General features: G+C 36.3%; 1 protein-coding gene and 1 pseudogene across 1 annotated transcript; one reads left to right on the top strand and one right to left on the bottom strand.

Annotated features, from left to right (window-relative positions):
• Nucleotides 1-951: 951 nt before the first annotated feature.
• Nucleotides 952-4,236, bottom strand: LOC147291902 (uncharacterized). Its single transcript, XM_086236060.1, has one exon. It carries the CDS (start codon nt 4,234-4,236, stop codon nt 952-954), a length of 3,285 nt encoding a protein of 1,094 aa, XP_086092186.1.
• A 6,599-nt stretch (nt 4,237-10,835) lies between these two features.
• LOC147291901 (uncharacterized) lies at nt 10,836-15,432 on the top strand (annotated as a pseudogene).
• The last annotated feature ends 703 nt before the right edge of the window (nt 15,433-16,135 follow it).

Below are 16,135 nucleotides of genomic sequence, written 5' to 3'. Positions count from 1 at the left end.
GAGCAAGACTTTCTGCCCAATCTCAAAGTTCTTCCTTTGAATGGATTTGTCATGAAATGCCTTAGTCCTTTCCTTGTAAATCCGTGCACTCTCATAGGCATCATTCCTCATCTCATCTAACTCATTCAATTGGAGTCACCTTGCATCTCCAGCCTCTTTCATATAGAAATTGAATTTCTTGATTGCCCAAAATGCTCTATGTTCAAGTTCAACTGGAAGGTGACATGCTTTACCATAAACCAAACGAAAAGGAGACATACCAATGGGGGTTTTGTAGGCTGTCCTATATGCCCATAATGCATCATTAAGTCGCAAGCTCCAATCCTTCCTCGTAGGACTCACGGTTTTCTCCAAGATTTGCTTGATTTCTCGGTTACTAATCTCCACTTGTCCACTTGTTTGGGGATGATAAGGTGTTGAGACCCTATGTGTAATTCCATACCGCTTTAAAAGTGCCTCAAATGACCTATTACAAAAGTGACTGCCTCCATCGCTGATAATGGCTCTTGGTGTTCCAAACCTAGAAAAGATGTTGTCCTTCACAAAGCTCAAAACAACTTTTGAATCATTAGTCCGGGTAGGAATTGCTTCCACCCATTTAGAGACATAGTCAACAGCAAGGAGAATGTAAATAAAGCCATAAGAGGAAGGGAATGGTCCCATAAAATCTATGCCCCACACATCAAATATTTCAACAATAAGGATAGGCGTTAAAGGCATTTGATTCCTAGAGCTAATGTTACCGGTTCTTTGACATCTATCACATGTGGAACAATAAGTATATGCATCTTTGAACAAGCTAGGCCAATAAAAACCACATTGTAATACTTTAATGGCTGTTTTCTTAGTACCAAAATGTCCACCACATGCAGATGAATGACAAAAGGTAAGTATAGAATTAAATTCAGATTCGGACACGCACCTTCTAACAATCTGATCTGGACAATATTTTCATAAGTATGGATCATCCCAAACATAATACTTACTTGTTTTGACAAGCTTATCCTTTTGAGCTCGAGTGAGATCCTCCGGAATCAGTTTTGAAGCCTTATAATTGATAATGTCAGCATACCAAGGGTCCTTGGCGTCGAGGGTAAAGAGTTGCTCATCGGGGAAACTTTCACGTAGAGGAAGCATGTCCTCTTCTTCATTGGATCCGTGCACCAGCCTACTCAAATGGTCAGCCACCACGTTTTCACTCCCTTTCTTGTCTCTAATCACCAAATCGAATTCTTGAAGCAAGAGAGTCCACCGAATCAGTCGCGACTTGGCGTCCTTCTTGTGGAGGAGGTACCTAAGTGCAAATGGACAGGTGAAGGTGGTCTTTTCTTGATCTTCCGGAGCAATGGCAATTTGATTGTATCCAGAGTATCCATCCAAAAAACAATAATGACTATGACCTGCAAGACGCTCAAGCATTTGATCAATAAATGGTAACGAAAAGTGATCCTTACGTGTCGTGGTATTGAGCTTTCTATAGTCTATGCATACTCTCCAACCCGTTTGAATTCTTTGAGGCACCAACTCATTGTCTTCATTCTTCACAACGGTAATTCCGGATTTCTTGGGAACAACTTGGACGGGACTTACCCACTTGCTATCCGAAATGGGGTATATAATTCCCACGTCCAAAAGCTTCAAAACTTCCTTCTTAACGACTTCTTTCATCACCGGATTCAGCCTCCTTTGGGCTTCCCTTGTAGGTTTCGATTCTCCCTCTAAAAGGATCCTATGCATGCACTTTGTAGGGCTTATTCCTTTGATGTCTGCAATGGTCCAACCTAGGGCAGTCTTGTGCTCCCTTAGAACTCGAATTAGTTTGTCTTCTTCGGATGTGCTCAAATTTGAAGCAATGATCACAGGCAGCGTCGTTTCGTCACCTAAATATGCATATTTCAAGTTCTCCGGAAGGGGTTTTAGCTCAACCTGTGGTGCCTTCACAATAGAGGAAACAAGCTTATTAGTAGATAACGGAAGAGACTCAAAAATAGAGTTAAACTTATCTCTTTGGGGAGGCAAGGCCTCAAGCATGTGCACAGCTTCAAGTACAGCTGTGTTTCCCTCTTTGTTCACAGTTTTAGGGCTTTGGATGAGTGCCCTTTCCAATGGAGTCTCTCCTTGTGATACATTAAACGTTTTTTGTACCATCTGCTCAAGTACATCTATGGAAAAACAAGCATGATCGTCATTAGGATATTTTAAAGCATCAAATACCTTAAATTCCACGGTTTCCTCATCGAATGCCATTGTGAGAGTGCCTTCATACACATCAATTTTTGTCCTTGCTGTTCTCATGAATGGACGTCCTAGAATCAATGGAAGGTCTTTTCCAGGAATAGGAACTTCCTCCATCTCGAGCACTAGAAAGTCGGCTGGAAAAATTAGCTCATTCACCTTGACCAAAACATCTTCCAACACTCCTTTAGGATACTTGATTGATCGATCAGCCAATTGTATGCTCACGGAAGTCTTCTTAAGCTCACCTAAATTTAAGGATTCAAAAACAGAAAAAGGCATCAAATTAATTGAAGCACCTAAGTCTAATAAAGCATGTTCAAACCTTTGATTTCCAATGAGACAAGGTATAGTAAAACTCCCTGGATCCTTTAGTTTAGGAGGCAATTTACGCAATAGCACAGCTGAAACTTCTTCACTCAAGGCCACGGTTTCATGCTCCTTGAACTTCCTTTTATTTGTACAAAGATCTTTGAGGAATTTTGCATAGCTCGGAATTTGCTGGATCGCATCGAGCAAGGGAATGTTCACTTGCACTTTTCGGAAAGTCTCTAGGATATCCTTTGAAACTTGCTCCTTCTTTGAATTAAAAAACCTACGAGGAAAAGGAATCTTTGAAGTAATCGAATGATCCAAAAGAGAACTTACCTTAGAGTTGTCACTTGGAATCGTAAGCTTGGGAGAGGGGGCAACCACAGTTTTGGTTGAATTTCTCTCTTTACTGTCATCCTTTCCCACCTCCTTTCCACTTCGAAGAGTAATCGCCTTTGCAGTTTCATAGCCTCCATTAGGATTTGGAATTACTTGGCTTGGAAGCTGTCCTGGCTCTCTTTGACTCAAGGAGGCTGCAATTTGTCCAACTTGGTTTTTAAGGCTCTTGATTGCTGTAGACATTTGTGCATGTGTTTGCCTTGTTTCCTGCATAAAACCTTGAGTGCTTAATGCCAAAGAATTAACTAACTCTTCTAAAGACTTACTTTGCCTAGGAGGTGGTGGTGGTGCAATTTGTTGAGGAAGAAACTGATTTTGTTGAACCGGTGTTGTTTGCACGTTTTGGTTGTTATTCCATCCAAAGTTAGGGTGTTGCTGCCATCCCGGATTATAGGTGTTAGAAAATGGATCATTTCTTGGCTTTTGTTGCTGCATATAGTGTGCTTGAGCCATCTCTTCTCCATCACCATACAAACTTGGACAAGACTCCGTAGGATGTCCGGGATTAGCACACACAGCACACACTTGTGCTTGAGAGATTAACTGCTTAACAAGGTTAGTCAAATTAGTTATTTGAGGACCAATATCACTAACACTTACCTCATAAACACCTGCTTTCTTTGGGGGAGCTCTCCGGTACTTAAACTGTTGAGAGTTTGCTGCAATGTTCTCAAACATCTCCTTAGCTTGAGTAGCACTCTTGTTCATCAAGCCTCCTCCACTAGTAGCATCAACCATCATCCTCTCTGAATCGAGTAATCCCTCATAAAAGTATTGCATAAGTAGCCAATCTTCAATTTGGTGATGAGGGCACGAAGCTAGGAGTCTCTGAAACCGATCCCAATACTCATGAAATGATTCTCCATCCAGTTGCTGCACTCCCATGATCTCCTTCCTAATACGGTTTGTCTTTTGAGCTGGAAAGAACTTTGCAAGGAACTTGGAAGCCAATTCTGTCCATGTGGTGATAGATGCACTAGGTAAAGAATAAAGCCACTCCTTGGCTTGTTCCTTGAGTGAGAATGTAAACAAACGCAGTCGGATTGCCTCATCACTAATCCCTCCATTGTGCATAGTCGCGCACACGGCAAAGAAATCCTTGATGTGTATGTGAGGATCATCCCCAGGCTTGCCATAGAATTGCGGCAAAAGGTGAATGGTGCCACTCTTGATCTCAAAGGTGGTCGTAGTGGTTGGATACGCAATGCAAGACGGCTGGTCCAATGCTCTAGGAACTGTGAAATCCTTCAAAGGTCGGGTGAGGTTGTTAAGTGCCAACTCGTCTCCCATCTTGATTGGAAGTGTAGCTTGCGTATTTTTATCTCGGCGGAGATAACAAAGTGTGTTCTCTAGTTCAGGGTCGTATGGTATAAGCTTGGAACCTTGCGAACGACGACCCAGCATATACCTGAAATTGAAAACAAAACTTAATTAGATAAACAATCCCCGGCAACGGCGCCAAAAACTTGTTGGTAATTTTTAACAACAATATTAAAACCTTGCAAGTGCACAAATCAAATGATAGTATAGTAAGCAAGTAAGGGTCATTCCCACAGAGATTGTAATCTAAAGAGATGTTTATCAATGTCACACAAAGAAAACTAGAACACAATTAAACACGAAAAAAAAATAAAGATTGAAATCACAAGGACTTCCACACACACGCCAACACCAAAGGGGTTTTGATTTAATTTTGTAAATAAAACAAAACAAGGAAAAGAAAACAAAACAGAATTTAAATTAGAGTTTAAGAGAAATTGGTTTAAAATCAATCAAGAACAATAGCTAGGACTCACTATCCACCTCTAAACAATCAATCAATCCATAAACAACAATAGATAATCAATTTCTAGCAAGCATATGATGACGACACTCACAACAAGATCATGGCATTTGACTCAAGTTGTATGATTCTCTCTTAAGTGTATGTAAGGTGTATGGCATTTACATCAATACGTGTATTCTTAATTGAAATCCAGTATGGCATCTACTCAAATTAACAATCAAAAATCCATTAAGATCAAAGAGAATATGAGTGTCACAAAACCCCTAAAACATGGCATTTGTTATTGGGAATTCAAGAATCGATTTCTCATAACTAGTTCTTAACTCAATTATTCGTTGCAAACAAGAGCACATTCAATATGGCAATTGACATATGTTCTACAACAATTTAATTCCGATACATGCTTCAAAGTTAGCTACTCAAAGAATCAAAATATCAGAATTCACATAATATAGAGAAACCGAAATCATCACTCTTGTAGAAACTGAAAAATCCATTCAAACTTGTTTATAGAATTGAAATCATGTTTAGGGCTTCAAGATTAAGCCCTAACTAACAAGAAATTAGTTACTCATGTTCTTGGATGATCTCAAAAATAAATACATGAGGACTGAAAATTAAAAGAAGAAAGGAAAAGAAAGAACTCGCTGGCAGCTTTCTCCTCTTGTCGTTGCTCTCCTTAGGACGTGAATCTCCTTGTATGGGGCCTTGGCTGGCTTTTCATATGACTTACATCAAAGTCCTAAACCCTCAAATTGACTGAAAAGTCGTCCAAGAAGTCTTGGTAAACAAGGAATCCAAATAGGAAAGTAAAGATCACAATTCCTAACTCCACAGGGAAATACAGCTCAGCCCAATTGTCACACGATTTGGGGATCTTCGGCCTTCTAGAAAAATCAGTAAAAATATATTTTAGAAAGATAAATGTCTTATCTTTCCAACCATATATGGCACGTAACTTGGAAAATTCGGAAAGGCTTCCGTTTCTTCATATTCACGTAACATGTACGAAACTGTCCTGTCTGCACGTAGGCTAACTTTACTTGTAAAACTGTACCAATTGGCTCGGTAATAAATTCTAGAAAAATCACAGATTGAACTTCAAGGTGTTAGCTTTCATTTCCAATTGGCCTTGCGCTAAAATTCCTCTGAAAAGTTGATTTTCCCTTAAAAACCTTCTATGAGCGCAGAAAAGCTGAAAATCAGAAAAGTGAAGTAATAAGCCCTTTTTAAATCTAATTCTTCTACAAAACCTAAGTAAAAAGAGTACATAAATGAGTATATTTATGGACTTATCATTTTGCTTCTGTAATTAAAAGAAAAATAAAAGTACTGTTATTCTCTTTTCTTTTTTTCATATATATATGCTATCCATCCATAGTGGATTAATTGAAGAAACCTACTAAATACTAATAAACAGGCCAATTAAGATCACCGCACCCAATTCGATCAGTCTGGGACAAATCCAACTTAAAAAACCAATCACTTTTACTTTCTTAGACAAAAAAGAAAGTATATTTTCTTTGGCATAGCAGTCAGTTTGATTTCAAAACTTTTAACCTACCACATTATATCTTTACGTACGTCTTCACCATAACGCCACCCAATTAAAACTAACTCCTAGAAAAGCTCTACATTTTACTTGATTGGAAGGCATATATGTTATGCTTATACATGACTTACAAATATATATATATATATTATTTATCTATCTATCTATTTTTTTAAGTTTCCTTTTGGCAGCATGTTCATGTACTCGGGAGCTTTGTCTGAAAGGAAATTCATCAAAATTTGATATACATACATTACTTGGTTAGTTGCAGGACGGATCCAGGAATTAGAATTGGAGGGGGCTAAAAAAAGTTTGATAGTATGTGGAAATTTCATTAATAAATATAAAATATACACCTAGTCAAGGGGGGGACATAGTCCTAAGTGCATTATAGACTTTTCGAACATTATCATGTTCATTAATAGGATACTTCTATATTGCTTGACGTAATCTTGGATCACGTTCAAGAGCGCGCACTAGTAGTAATCTCAATATTTGGACCCAACTCAACTCTTTGAGTCTCAACTCCTTCACTTTGAGACTCAGAATCACAAATTAGTGTAAATGAAGAAGGGTCGTTTGTCTTCTTAAAATAAGAAATAATATTTTTTCTTCTCTTCGAAATTTGTGGATGATCCAACATTATAAACTAGAACATATTGGTAATATATTGTAAACATAATATGTAAGGATATTTTACAAAACAAAATCACATAATAGCAACCTATTTTTCTAGCAATATGCAACTTGAATTTAATATTGAAATTTAGAGCTTACTTGATTTCCAAACTTGCAATTTCAATAATTGAGATTGAGCTTAAAAGCAATCTCATATTCACACATCAACAAATTAAATGAGTTTTCCTTGAGTTCTTGAACAATTTGGATAATCAAATATTAATTCTTATTTAATTTTACAAACATTTAAGAGTAAATTACAAATATCACAACTATTCATAAAAATTGAATCCTTAAATCTCTAAATGGCTAAGAGAATAAAATATAAGAGGGAGCAATGAGGGATGGAGAGGCAGAGACAAATTTGGGAAACTTTTTTTTTTTTTTCATTGGGTGGGGCTAGGCAAAAAATGTAGGTGTATTATTATTTTTTTTTAAATATGGGTTGGGCTATAGCCACAGTGTAGATCCGTCACTGGTTAGTTGGTTTGCACATTACCCATTTGCTTTCCCATCCGTTTCATTAATTTTTGAAACCATGTTTATTTTATTTCTTTTGCCATAAATTTGTTTAACATATGTTATTCAATAGATAACATAGCTAATCCACTTAATCTTTTATGTGTATGAAGAAAAATAAGTTTATTGGACATTTGGGCTTTATGTTTAGCGCCATTATTTTTCTTTTGTCTATTTGAGCTTTTATTTATGAAAGGGTAGGTAGAAAGGAGTACTTGTTCTAAATTGAGGCCTTGCTTCTTTCTATTTAGGGCCATTAGTATTTTTTCCACTCAGGCTTTTCGTGAAGTGTTAGAATAGTAGTATACACATGCACATATTCTGAAATGAGGCCGTTTTTCTGCTTATGGCCATTATTTTGTCTTCTTTTTTTGGGTTCCAATTAGTGTATGTATAATGGACTTATTCTAAAATGAGACATTTGCTTAAAATGTAGCTAAAGGCCTAGGCCTTGGCTTAGGCTAGCCTTGCAACAGCTGATTCGGATTCCAAAATAATCTGTCTATAACCTTCACACCAAGCTAAGGACAAGCCTAGCTTGAAAGATGCCCCACAGTTCATTTTCAATGCCTTGCCAACCCCAAATTCATGACAAAAACAGCAACCCATGCAAATCTCCAACAATGCCTCCAGTCCCTAGCTTACTAGCTAGTATCTACTTTGCACCATCCCTTCTCAACAGCAGACTAATGCAGTTGCAGAAACTGTCTAGGAGGCTTATTTGGCATAGATTTATTAGCATTGTACCATTCACAAGCAAATTGAATGACTAAAGCTTTTGGGCAAGAAGGGAATTCAAACCTGTCATTAAAAATAGAACTACATCTCCATTTCCACCAGTAAACCCTGTCAGTTTTCACAACAAAATACTTCCTAAGTAGACAATTAACATCATCATAACTTGATACCATATATGAAGGTCTCAACCAAAATATACCATAGCAAGTTAATCTTTTATTCCAAGAAAGGGTTTCTATATTAATGAAATAACAATTTTAGCCCTAAAAATTGGTCATGACCACATGCATACAAGACCAATTTTTTAGGGAAATTTTGATAGACTTGACAGAATATCCTCGCTTGAAACACTTATATAATGGGTTTATAAGCAGTGGGTAAAGGTTGTAGCAGAATTACAATCCCTTGTTGATCCAACGTAAAATTCCTCTATAAATAATATAAACCCAATATTTGTTTTGTTTTCATATAAACCTATTTGTACTTTCGTGCCACGATGGCCCGACTCGTTTGATAAGTGTGGCGTGCCAAGATAGCTAAAATATAGGCCCTGCACATAGCCCATGACCAGCAACCTATTCGTGCTCTTGTCATACTTGTGCGATTCCTTAAACGATCTGACCCATAGGTTCTTTTTTTATTTTTGTCTTTTTTAGGGTGAGAAAGTTTATCTGATGATATTTTCTCTTATTGATAATTAATATTAACATATTTTCTTGAATAAATAAAATTTCTTGTTGAAAAGTTTTTTAAAAAAGTAAAAAATAACATTAAATGAATCATGTCTAGTTTAGACCCATTTTATGCTCGTGCTTGTGCTGTACTTGGCCCGTGTCATGTAGGTGCCATGTCATTCCTAATGGGCTAAAAACTTTGGCCAGGCTTCGCTCATTTACTTGTGTTATGCTTGTGCTGGCCGGCTCGTTTTGTGCTCATGTGGTGCCATGGACGTTTTAATATATCAAGTCGCGATTTTGACATCTCTAGTAGCAGGTGTGGATTTGTGTTTGCATGCCTGAAAACTAGAGGGTGTGGAACAAATACTTTAATTTTACCTATAAGGGATAAAATAGAGATTTAATGTTTACAAAAAGTGAAAAGCTACTACAAATTCTATGACTGGAGTTGAAATAATTATAAAAATGTACAAGTAAGAAATGACTAGAGTTGAATGACGTCACACCTATGTTATTTATATTTTTTTCTATCTATTTATCTATTTGTTTTTTTTTTTTTAAGGACAGGACCTAGGCCTAGTCTCTTTGCCATAGAGTTGCTCAAACCAAGCCCACCCAATCCTAAGGGCCAAAAGAAGCCTAGGACCGAGGGAGGCTTGGGCCTTCCTTTCTTAGCTAGGGCCAGGCCATTTACACCCTACCCAAAATCTTTATCTTATTCTTAGTGTATTTCATTCCCCCACTAGCTCAAAACCTTTGAAAAAGATAAAAAAGATTTGATCATTTCTTCAAAACGCAATCACCTCTGTGCCACCATTGTTTTACTACTACTGTCGTGTATTTTCTTTGTGAAATTGAAAAAATAAGAAAATAATTAAAGAAGAAAACATGAGACATTTCTTGATCATGTAAATATTTACGGTTGAGAATCTATAGTTACCCAAAAATCATCGTTGGGCACTCAATTTCTCAAGCCACTCATAATCCGATACCTTTTTTTTTAATTGACAAATTTTATGGACATCCAACATGACTTAGAAATATACCAAAAACTTTTGACCAAAAAAAACAATATACCAAAATTTGTTGTAAATGTATATTAGTGTGGAAGTCCATGAGTCAACATTACTTAAAGTAATGCCCGAGACAACTTGGAGTAGTCCCCAAGTTTTAAGGGTAATCTCCAACTAATATTAGCATATAAATAGGCATGCCATTTGGTGAGATATGTACCATTTTTTTTTCCTTCATTCTTTCTTTGCCTAAGTTCTCTTGCAATCTCCCACCCCCCTTGTTTAATTATAAACCATCCTAGCTACTCTACTTATATTTTTACTCAATAGAATCACTTCTTTGCTCTTTGTTTACCTCTATAATTCAATAATATTTCCACAACACGATATCAGCACGAGCAACTTTTGGTATAGTTCTGTCTTTTATAAATTCTTTGGTATTTTTTCATTCAACCAATTAAACCCATGGTGTGTGGAGAGATCCATATATATTGGATCAAATGATCATACATGGCACACGGACTTGATTGTTTGGATGCTTAATTTAGTTTGTTGTGTTAGTAACATATACATATGTTGTGTAAGTTCTATGTCTTTTATTGAATATATGTTCTACTTATGTATATAAATAATCATATGTATTTAATTACTTATATTCTATTATTTGTACACAAATGAGATAAGGGCATGAAGTTTCTTAATTCTCATAATCACAAAAGATCTTAAGTTTCTTGATTCATATAAGGGCTGGAAGTTCCTTATGAATAATTGGAACCCGAAGTTTCCAATATATATTTGAGAACCCAAAGTTCTAAAAATGGACATACGACCAAACCTGAAGTTTCAGATATTATTCATGGATTTGATATTATGAATTTGAAGTTTCAAAGTTAATTGAATATTGATTGTTTAATGTATCCTAATATATGTCGTTTATGCCATGTAGTGTCCTGAGAATGTTGAATTTGACAAAGCGTGAGTTCGTGGAACTCGATATCATGGGAAAAAACTATCTCTCATGGGTTCTCGATGCCAAGATAAATTTAGATGCTGAGAAATCTCGGACATACTATTAAGGAGGGCAATGCCGCATCCCAGAAGAATCGTGCAAAACTCATGAGGGGTTGAAAAATGAATACTTCACGGTCAAAGATCTATTGGCTTTATGGAAAGAATTGAAAGACCGTTATGATCACCAAATAACTGTGAACCTCCCAAAGGCTCGATATGATTGGATGCATCTACGTTTGCAGGATTTCAAGACTCTTTTGATATGTTCATGAGTTTACACTCTTTTATATCTTTCTTATTTAGTTTTTGTAAAAGCATTTGAATAAAGTTTTTGAATTTCATTTAGTTTTGTGTTTTTGGCTTCCAAGCAACAAAATGTGAAATTGCACCAATTATTCTCCTAAATAGATTTTGACATGAATTCAATTGAAAATGGAAGCTAACACCTTGAAATTATTCTAGATTAAATTTCGTGACCTTTGAAGACTTTTAAGATGTTCATTTTGAATTACAAAGTCTTCCCAGAACTGCACCCAAGGAGGATTGAGTTAACAACATTGTGTGAGGCATAACTTTTTGGTCCGGTCTTGGATTGGGGCATATGATATATAGTTGAAAAAAGACATCCAGGGCTTTCCATTGATGTATAAAACTAAGGTATCCAAATCATGCTTCAAAGACAGCTCAGGATTTTTGACAGCAAAAGTACAAATGGTTAAAAGACATCTTTCCATTTTGGATAAAAGCTATCACATGCTTTCTATCCTCCTCTAGGTCCAGTCTTTGATTGGAGCATATGATATATAGTTGGAAAGAAGACCTCCAGGGTTTTCCATTGATTTATAAAACTAAGGTATCCAAATCATGCTTCAAAGACAGCTCAAGATTTTTGACAGGAAAAGTACAAATGGTCATAAGACATCTTTCTAGCTATTTTAGATAAAAGCTATCACATGCTTTCTATCCTCCTCTAAGCCCGCCATTCCTAGCAAAGGCTCTCCCCAAAATTTTCAAGGCTCCAAATAAGGCAAAGGGAACATCTACCTATCTCCACAACAATCAAGGATCAATCCTAGGAAGATAAAATAGATTATTCTCAATTTGAATTCACCTAAACTTATCACTTCATTTCCTTTGATCCTAGCCCTTCATCTCATCTCAAAAACACTCTCACAAAGAATAAAACTCTCTTGGCCGAAATTCCCTCTCATCTCATTTTTTCTCTCAACACACAAACCCTAGCCTCTTCCCTTCACCAAACCATACCCTCTCTTATCTCCTCTCCATCATCTCATTTTCTCCATCCTCCCTTCACCAACTACTCTTCTCCTAGAAGCCAAACACAATCACAATACACCATCCACCTACCATAGCCGAAATCACCTCCATCACCATAGAAGAGTGAAGCTTGGAGCATTAGAGTCATGAAGTCATCTTAAGCATCGTTGGAGGAGTGACACCACCTTGGAGGCTTGGCGTCACCATCTAGTGTTTTTCCATTTCTTCTTACTTTCATTTATGTTTCCTATTGTGATTTTGTTTGTACTTGTAATGGCTAGGGAGTAGTCTCTTGATTTAGGGTTAGGGATGTAACCCTAGCCTAACCATGTTATGACTTTTTGTTTTGTGATATAAATGCCTTTTTGGATATATATGTATGCTCTTATGTATTTTAATGATCATGACTTGTATGTGTTAACTCACCATTTGTGTATATGAGAAATGTTGTTATGTAGAATTGGAGATTGGTAACCTTTAGTTTCTAAAACATGTTGCATAATTTCTTAAATTTCTCATCCTTGGAACTTTATGCACCTAGGGTTTGCTATGGCATGAAACTTACGTAGTTGATAACATCACTACAAGAAAAAAAGTCATAAGCCACAACTACATTTGCCACTGCCAATACATCAATGATAAATGAACCATTATATACCACAGGATGGTCCTGCCTATGGTTTTTTTATTATTAGCCACAGTCCCTATGGCAAATAAACCTCCATGTCAATAAACTCTGCCACTTTCTGACAAAAATAGTTACTTTACGAAATCTCCAAATGTTTTTGCCATCGGTGGTGTGGTAAAAACCACAAACTTCATTTTTTATTTTTGCTAAGGACAACAAACTTTAAGTTTCTTTTGGAATCTTTGGCCGATTTATTTGGGAATCACGTGAGTGTAGGTGTAGATGTGATTGAAATATCAATCAAATTTAAATTTCAAATATTATTTTTACCCAAAAATAATGTGGAGACACATTTCTCAAAAATTTCTCCCTCATTGTTTTCGATCTCACCCTCCTTATATTCTATAGAAGTATAGATGAGTTGAACAATCTTTTTCAATCTCTCTATACTCATCTCTCTAGATCTTTCTTTACTCTCTCTATATCACTCTCTATCTTCCCTCTATTTTTCCTTTAGAAGATCTGATCTTTTTTTTTTTTTGTATAAGGGGCTGAAGTAGAAGATCTGATCTTCACCATTGAATGCACAAGTACAGTCACCTCTCCATTGTTTCCAGCACATTATCTGTGAAGTGGACGTTGCTTCTCACGCCACACTAGAGATCTACCAAGTTTGAATTTTCATTTGTTTTTTTCTTCAAGTTTTTATTTTGGTTTAGGGCCTTCTCTTCCCCAATCCTCATGATGTTGCTCTATCTTGAATGATTTTTTTCTTTTCTTGTTTTTTTTTTTTTTTAATTTTAGAGAACATAAGAAGAAATTTGTAATTGGCTTTTCTATTGGTTTAGTTGAGTATGAGCATTTACCCCCCCCCCCCTTTTTTTTTTTTTTTGCGTTTTCTTCTATAAATACAAAAATGTTTTCTCTCTTTCTCTTCTAATTCGTCCATTACCTTTTGTTATTATTAACTTTTGTACTTGGGTTTTATCTTTGGTTTAGTTGAATATTGTGCAGGATTTTTACTAAACATCTATTCCCAATCTGTGATGAAGTTGCCGTAGTGATTGGCCATGAGCTCGGAGCCTACCCCTAGTTCTCAATACCTGGTTCCCAAACTAAGAATAAACTTATTATTAAACAAAAAAATTATAAGAAAACAATAAAGAGTAATATGCCATTGGGCGCTGGGTGTGGTATATAAGGTCCCAAATATCTATGTGACAATGCATTTACTGCACATATGTCAGTAAAAACAGGTTGGAAGTTGTGTTAGATGAGAAATTATAGGAATACATGCAAAACAAATACCACAGTCACTTATCTGTGGCTTTTGACTTTTCGATACACCCGCAAGCACAACAGATACTTGTCCTATGGCAAACACTGTGATATTTGCTCAAATACCACAGGGGCTCAGTGGTTTTTTCACACATATACCACTGTGATCTGCATGTGGTGTATGGCTAGTTTTCTAGTAGTGCATAAATGTGGATGTGCCCTAATTTACCTTGGTTGGGGATTAGGAGGGAATCTAATACATCTAATTTGGCACAATCACTTAATGTGTTGTTGTTACATAAAAAGGTTAGGGTGAACCCCCTAACAACCCCAAATCTCATATCATCATCAAACTTTAATTTTTAGTTAAGCTTGCGTTGTTTTTAAATTTTCAAAATTTGCATTTCTTTGTCAATCAAACCACAACAAATTAACCAAAACACTACTCACTTGCACATATAACCATGCTAGCTGGGGGCTAGTTTGTACATGGTAGTTTGCTTTCTAGTTTTTAATAATCCTAAAATCAACTTAGCTTTTGTTGAAGTCTCAATCCAATCCCTTGGGTACAACAACTCCATCACTTCCAATTTCATACTAAAACTTGACAACCTTGCACTTGATGTAAAACATCATAAGCAAATAACATATGTCTGAATATAATTCGGCTTTGTTTAGAAGTAGGTCCCAATGAAGACATGATGGAAAAAACGTTTTCTACATTTCATACGTAGAACGCTATGCTTCAGCAGCAATATCGAGAGAAAAATTTTAAGAAGTACTATGACTTGATTGCATGTCTTTTAGTTGTTGAACAAAACAACGAGCTCTTGATGAGAAATCATGAGTCCCGTCCGATTGGATCTACGTCATTCTCTGAGGCGAATTCTTCTGCATTTCACGGTCGTGGTCGTGGTCGTGGGCATAGACGTCGACGTGGGCGTGGGTGTAGATGCCATAATGGCCAAAATCGTGGTGGTCATAACAATTTGGGCCTTAGAACCATACAAAAGAAATGGAATCATGACAAACAAGGTAAAAGGAAAGCTCCACAGAACAATGCTTCCAAGGATTCTGATAATGTTTGTCTTAGATGTGGTTCAAGTGGACATTGGGCTCGTGGTTGTTGTACACCTAAACACTTGGTCGATCTTTACCAAGCCTCACTAAAAGGAAAGGAGAAAGACATTGAGACAAATTTCGTTGACCAATTTAATCCTATGGAAGTGGAGGATCTTGTGGATATAAGCCAAGTCGAGGTTTCAAATTTCTATGATGTTGATGAGAAATTTTTCAATGAATTAAATGATTGGAGATGGCGTTGTTAAGCCTAATTAGAATGCTTTTCTTTCAAGTACTTACTTAAGTTATGGTACTTTATTGTAGTTTTTCTTAGTTATTTTGCCAAACTAAACTTTATATGTTAAATAAATTTTTCATTTTGTTTATATTGAGTAACTTTTAATTTAATTTATGTTCTAAGAATTAGTGGGCATGGATGCAAATTATGAAGGCGAACATATTCGTATTGTTGATAGTGCAACTACATATATAATTCTTCAAAATCGCAAATACTTTTCAAAGCTTAATGAAATTGAAGCTAAGGTAACTACCATTTCAGGTTCTACAAACCTGATTGAAGGGTCTGGAAGAGCCCATATCATGTTACCTAATGGTACTCATATATCCATTCATGAAGCCTTGTACTCTGCGAGATCCAAAAGGAATTTTCTTAGCTTCAAGGATATACATTTGAATGGATATCATATTGAGACAAAGAATGAGCATAATCTTGAGTACTTTTGCATTCCCTTGAATGCCTCCAGTCAAAAGCATATATTGGAGAAGTTTCCTACTTTCTCATCTGAGTTGTATTATACAACCATAAGAATTGTTGAGGCTCATACGTACTATTAGTGACCTAAAGTTCATTAATTCGAAGCTCTGTATGCTTTGGCACGATCATCTTGGTCATCATGGATCCACAATGATGTGTAGGACTATAGCAAGTTCATGTGGGCACAAATTGGA

Source organism: Dryas octopetala, chromosome 3, assembly GCF_963921425.1.
Source record: "Dryas octopetala chromosome 3, drDryOcto1.1, whole genome shotgun sequence".
Classification (NCBI taxonomy): Eukaryota; Viridiplantae; Streptophyta; class Magnoliopsida; order Rosales; family Rosaceae; genus Dryas; species Dryas octopetala.
The sequence above is the reverse complement of the archived record's forward strand: the minus strand, read 5'-3'. Positions and strand labels throughout refer to the sequence as shown.

What these genes read in the sequence shown, in the direction of transcription:
- LOC147291902 (XM_086236060.1), bottom strand. Translation starts at nt 4,236, where the DNA reads ATGGGAGACGAGTTGGCACTTAACAACCTCACCCGACCTTTGAAGGAT.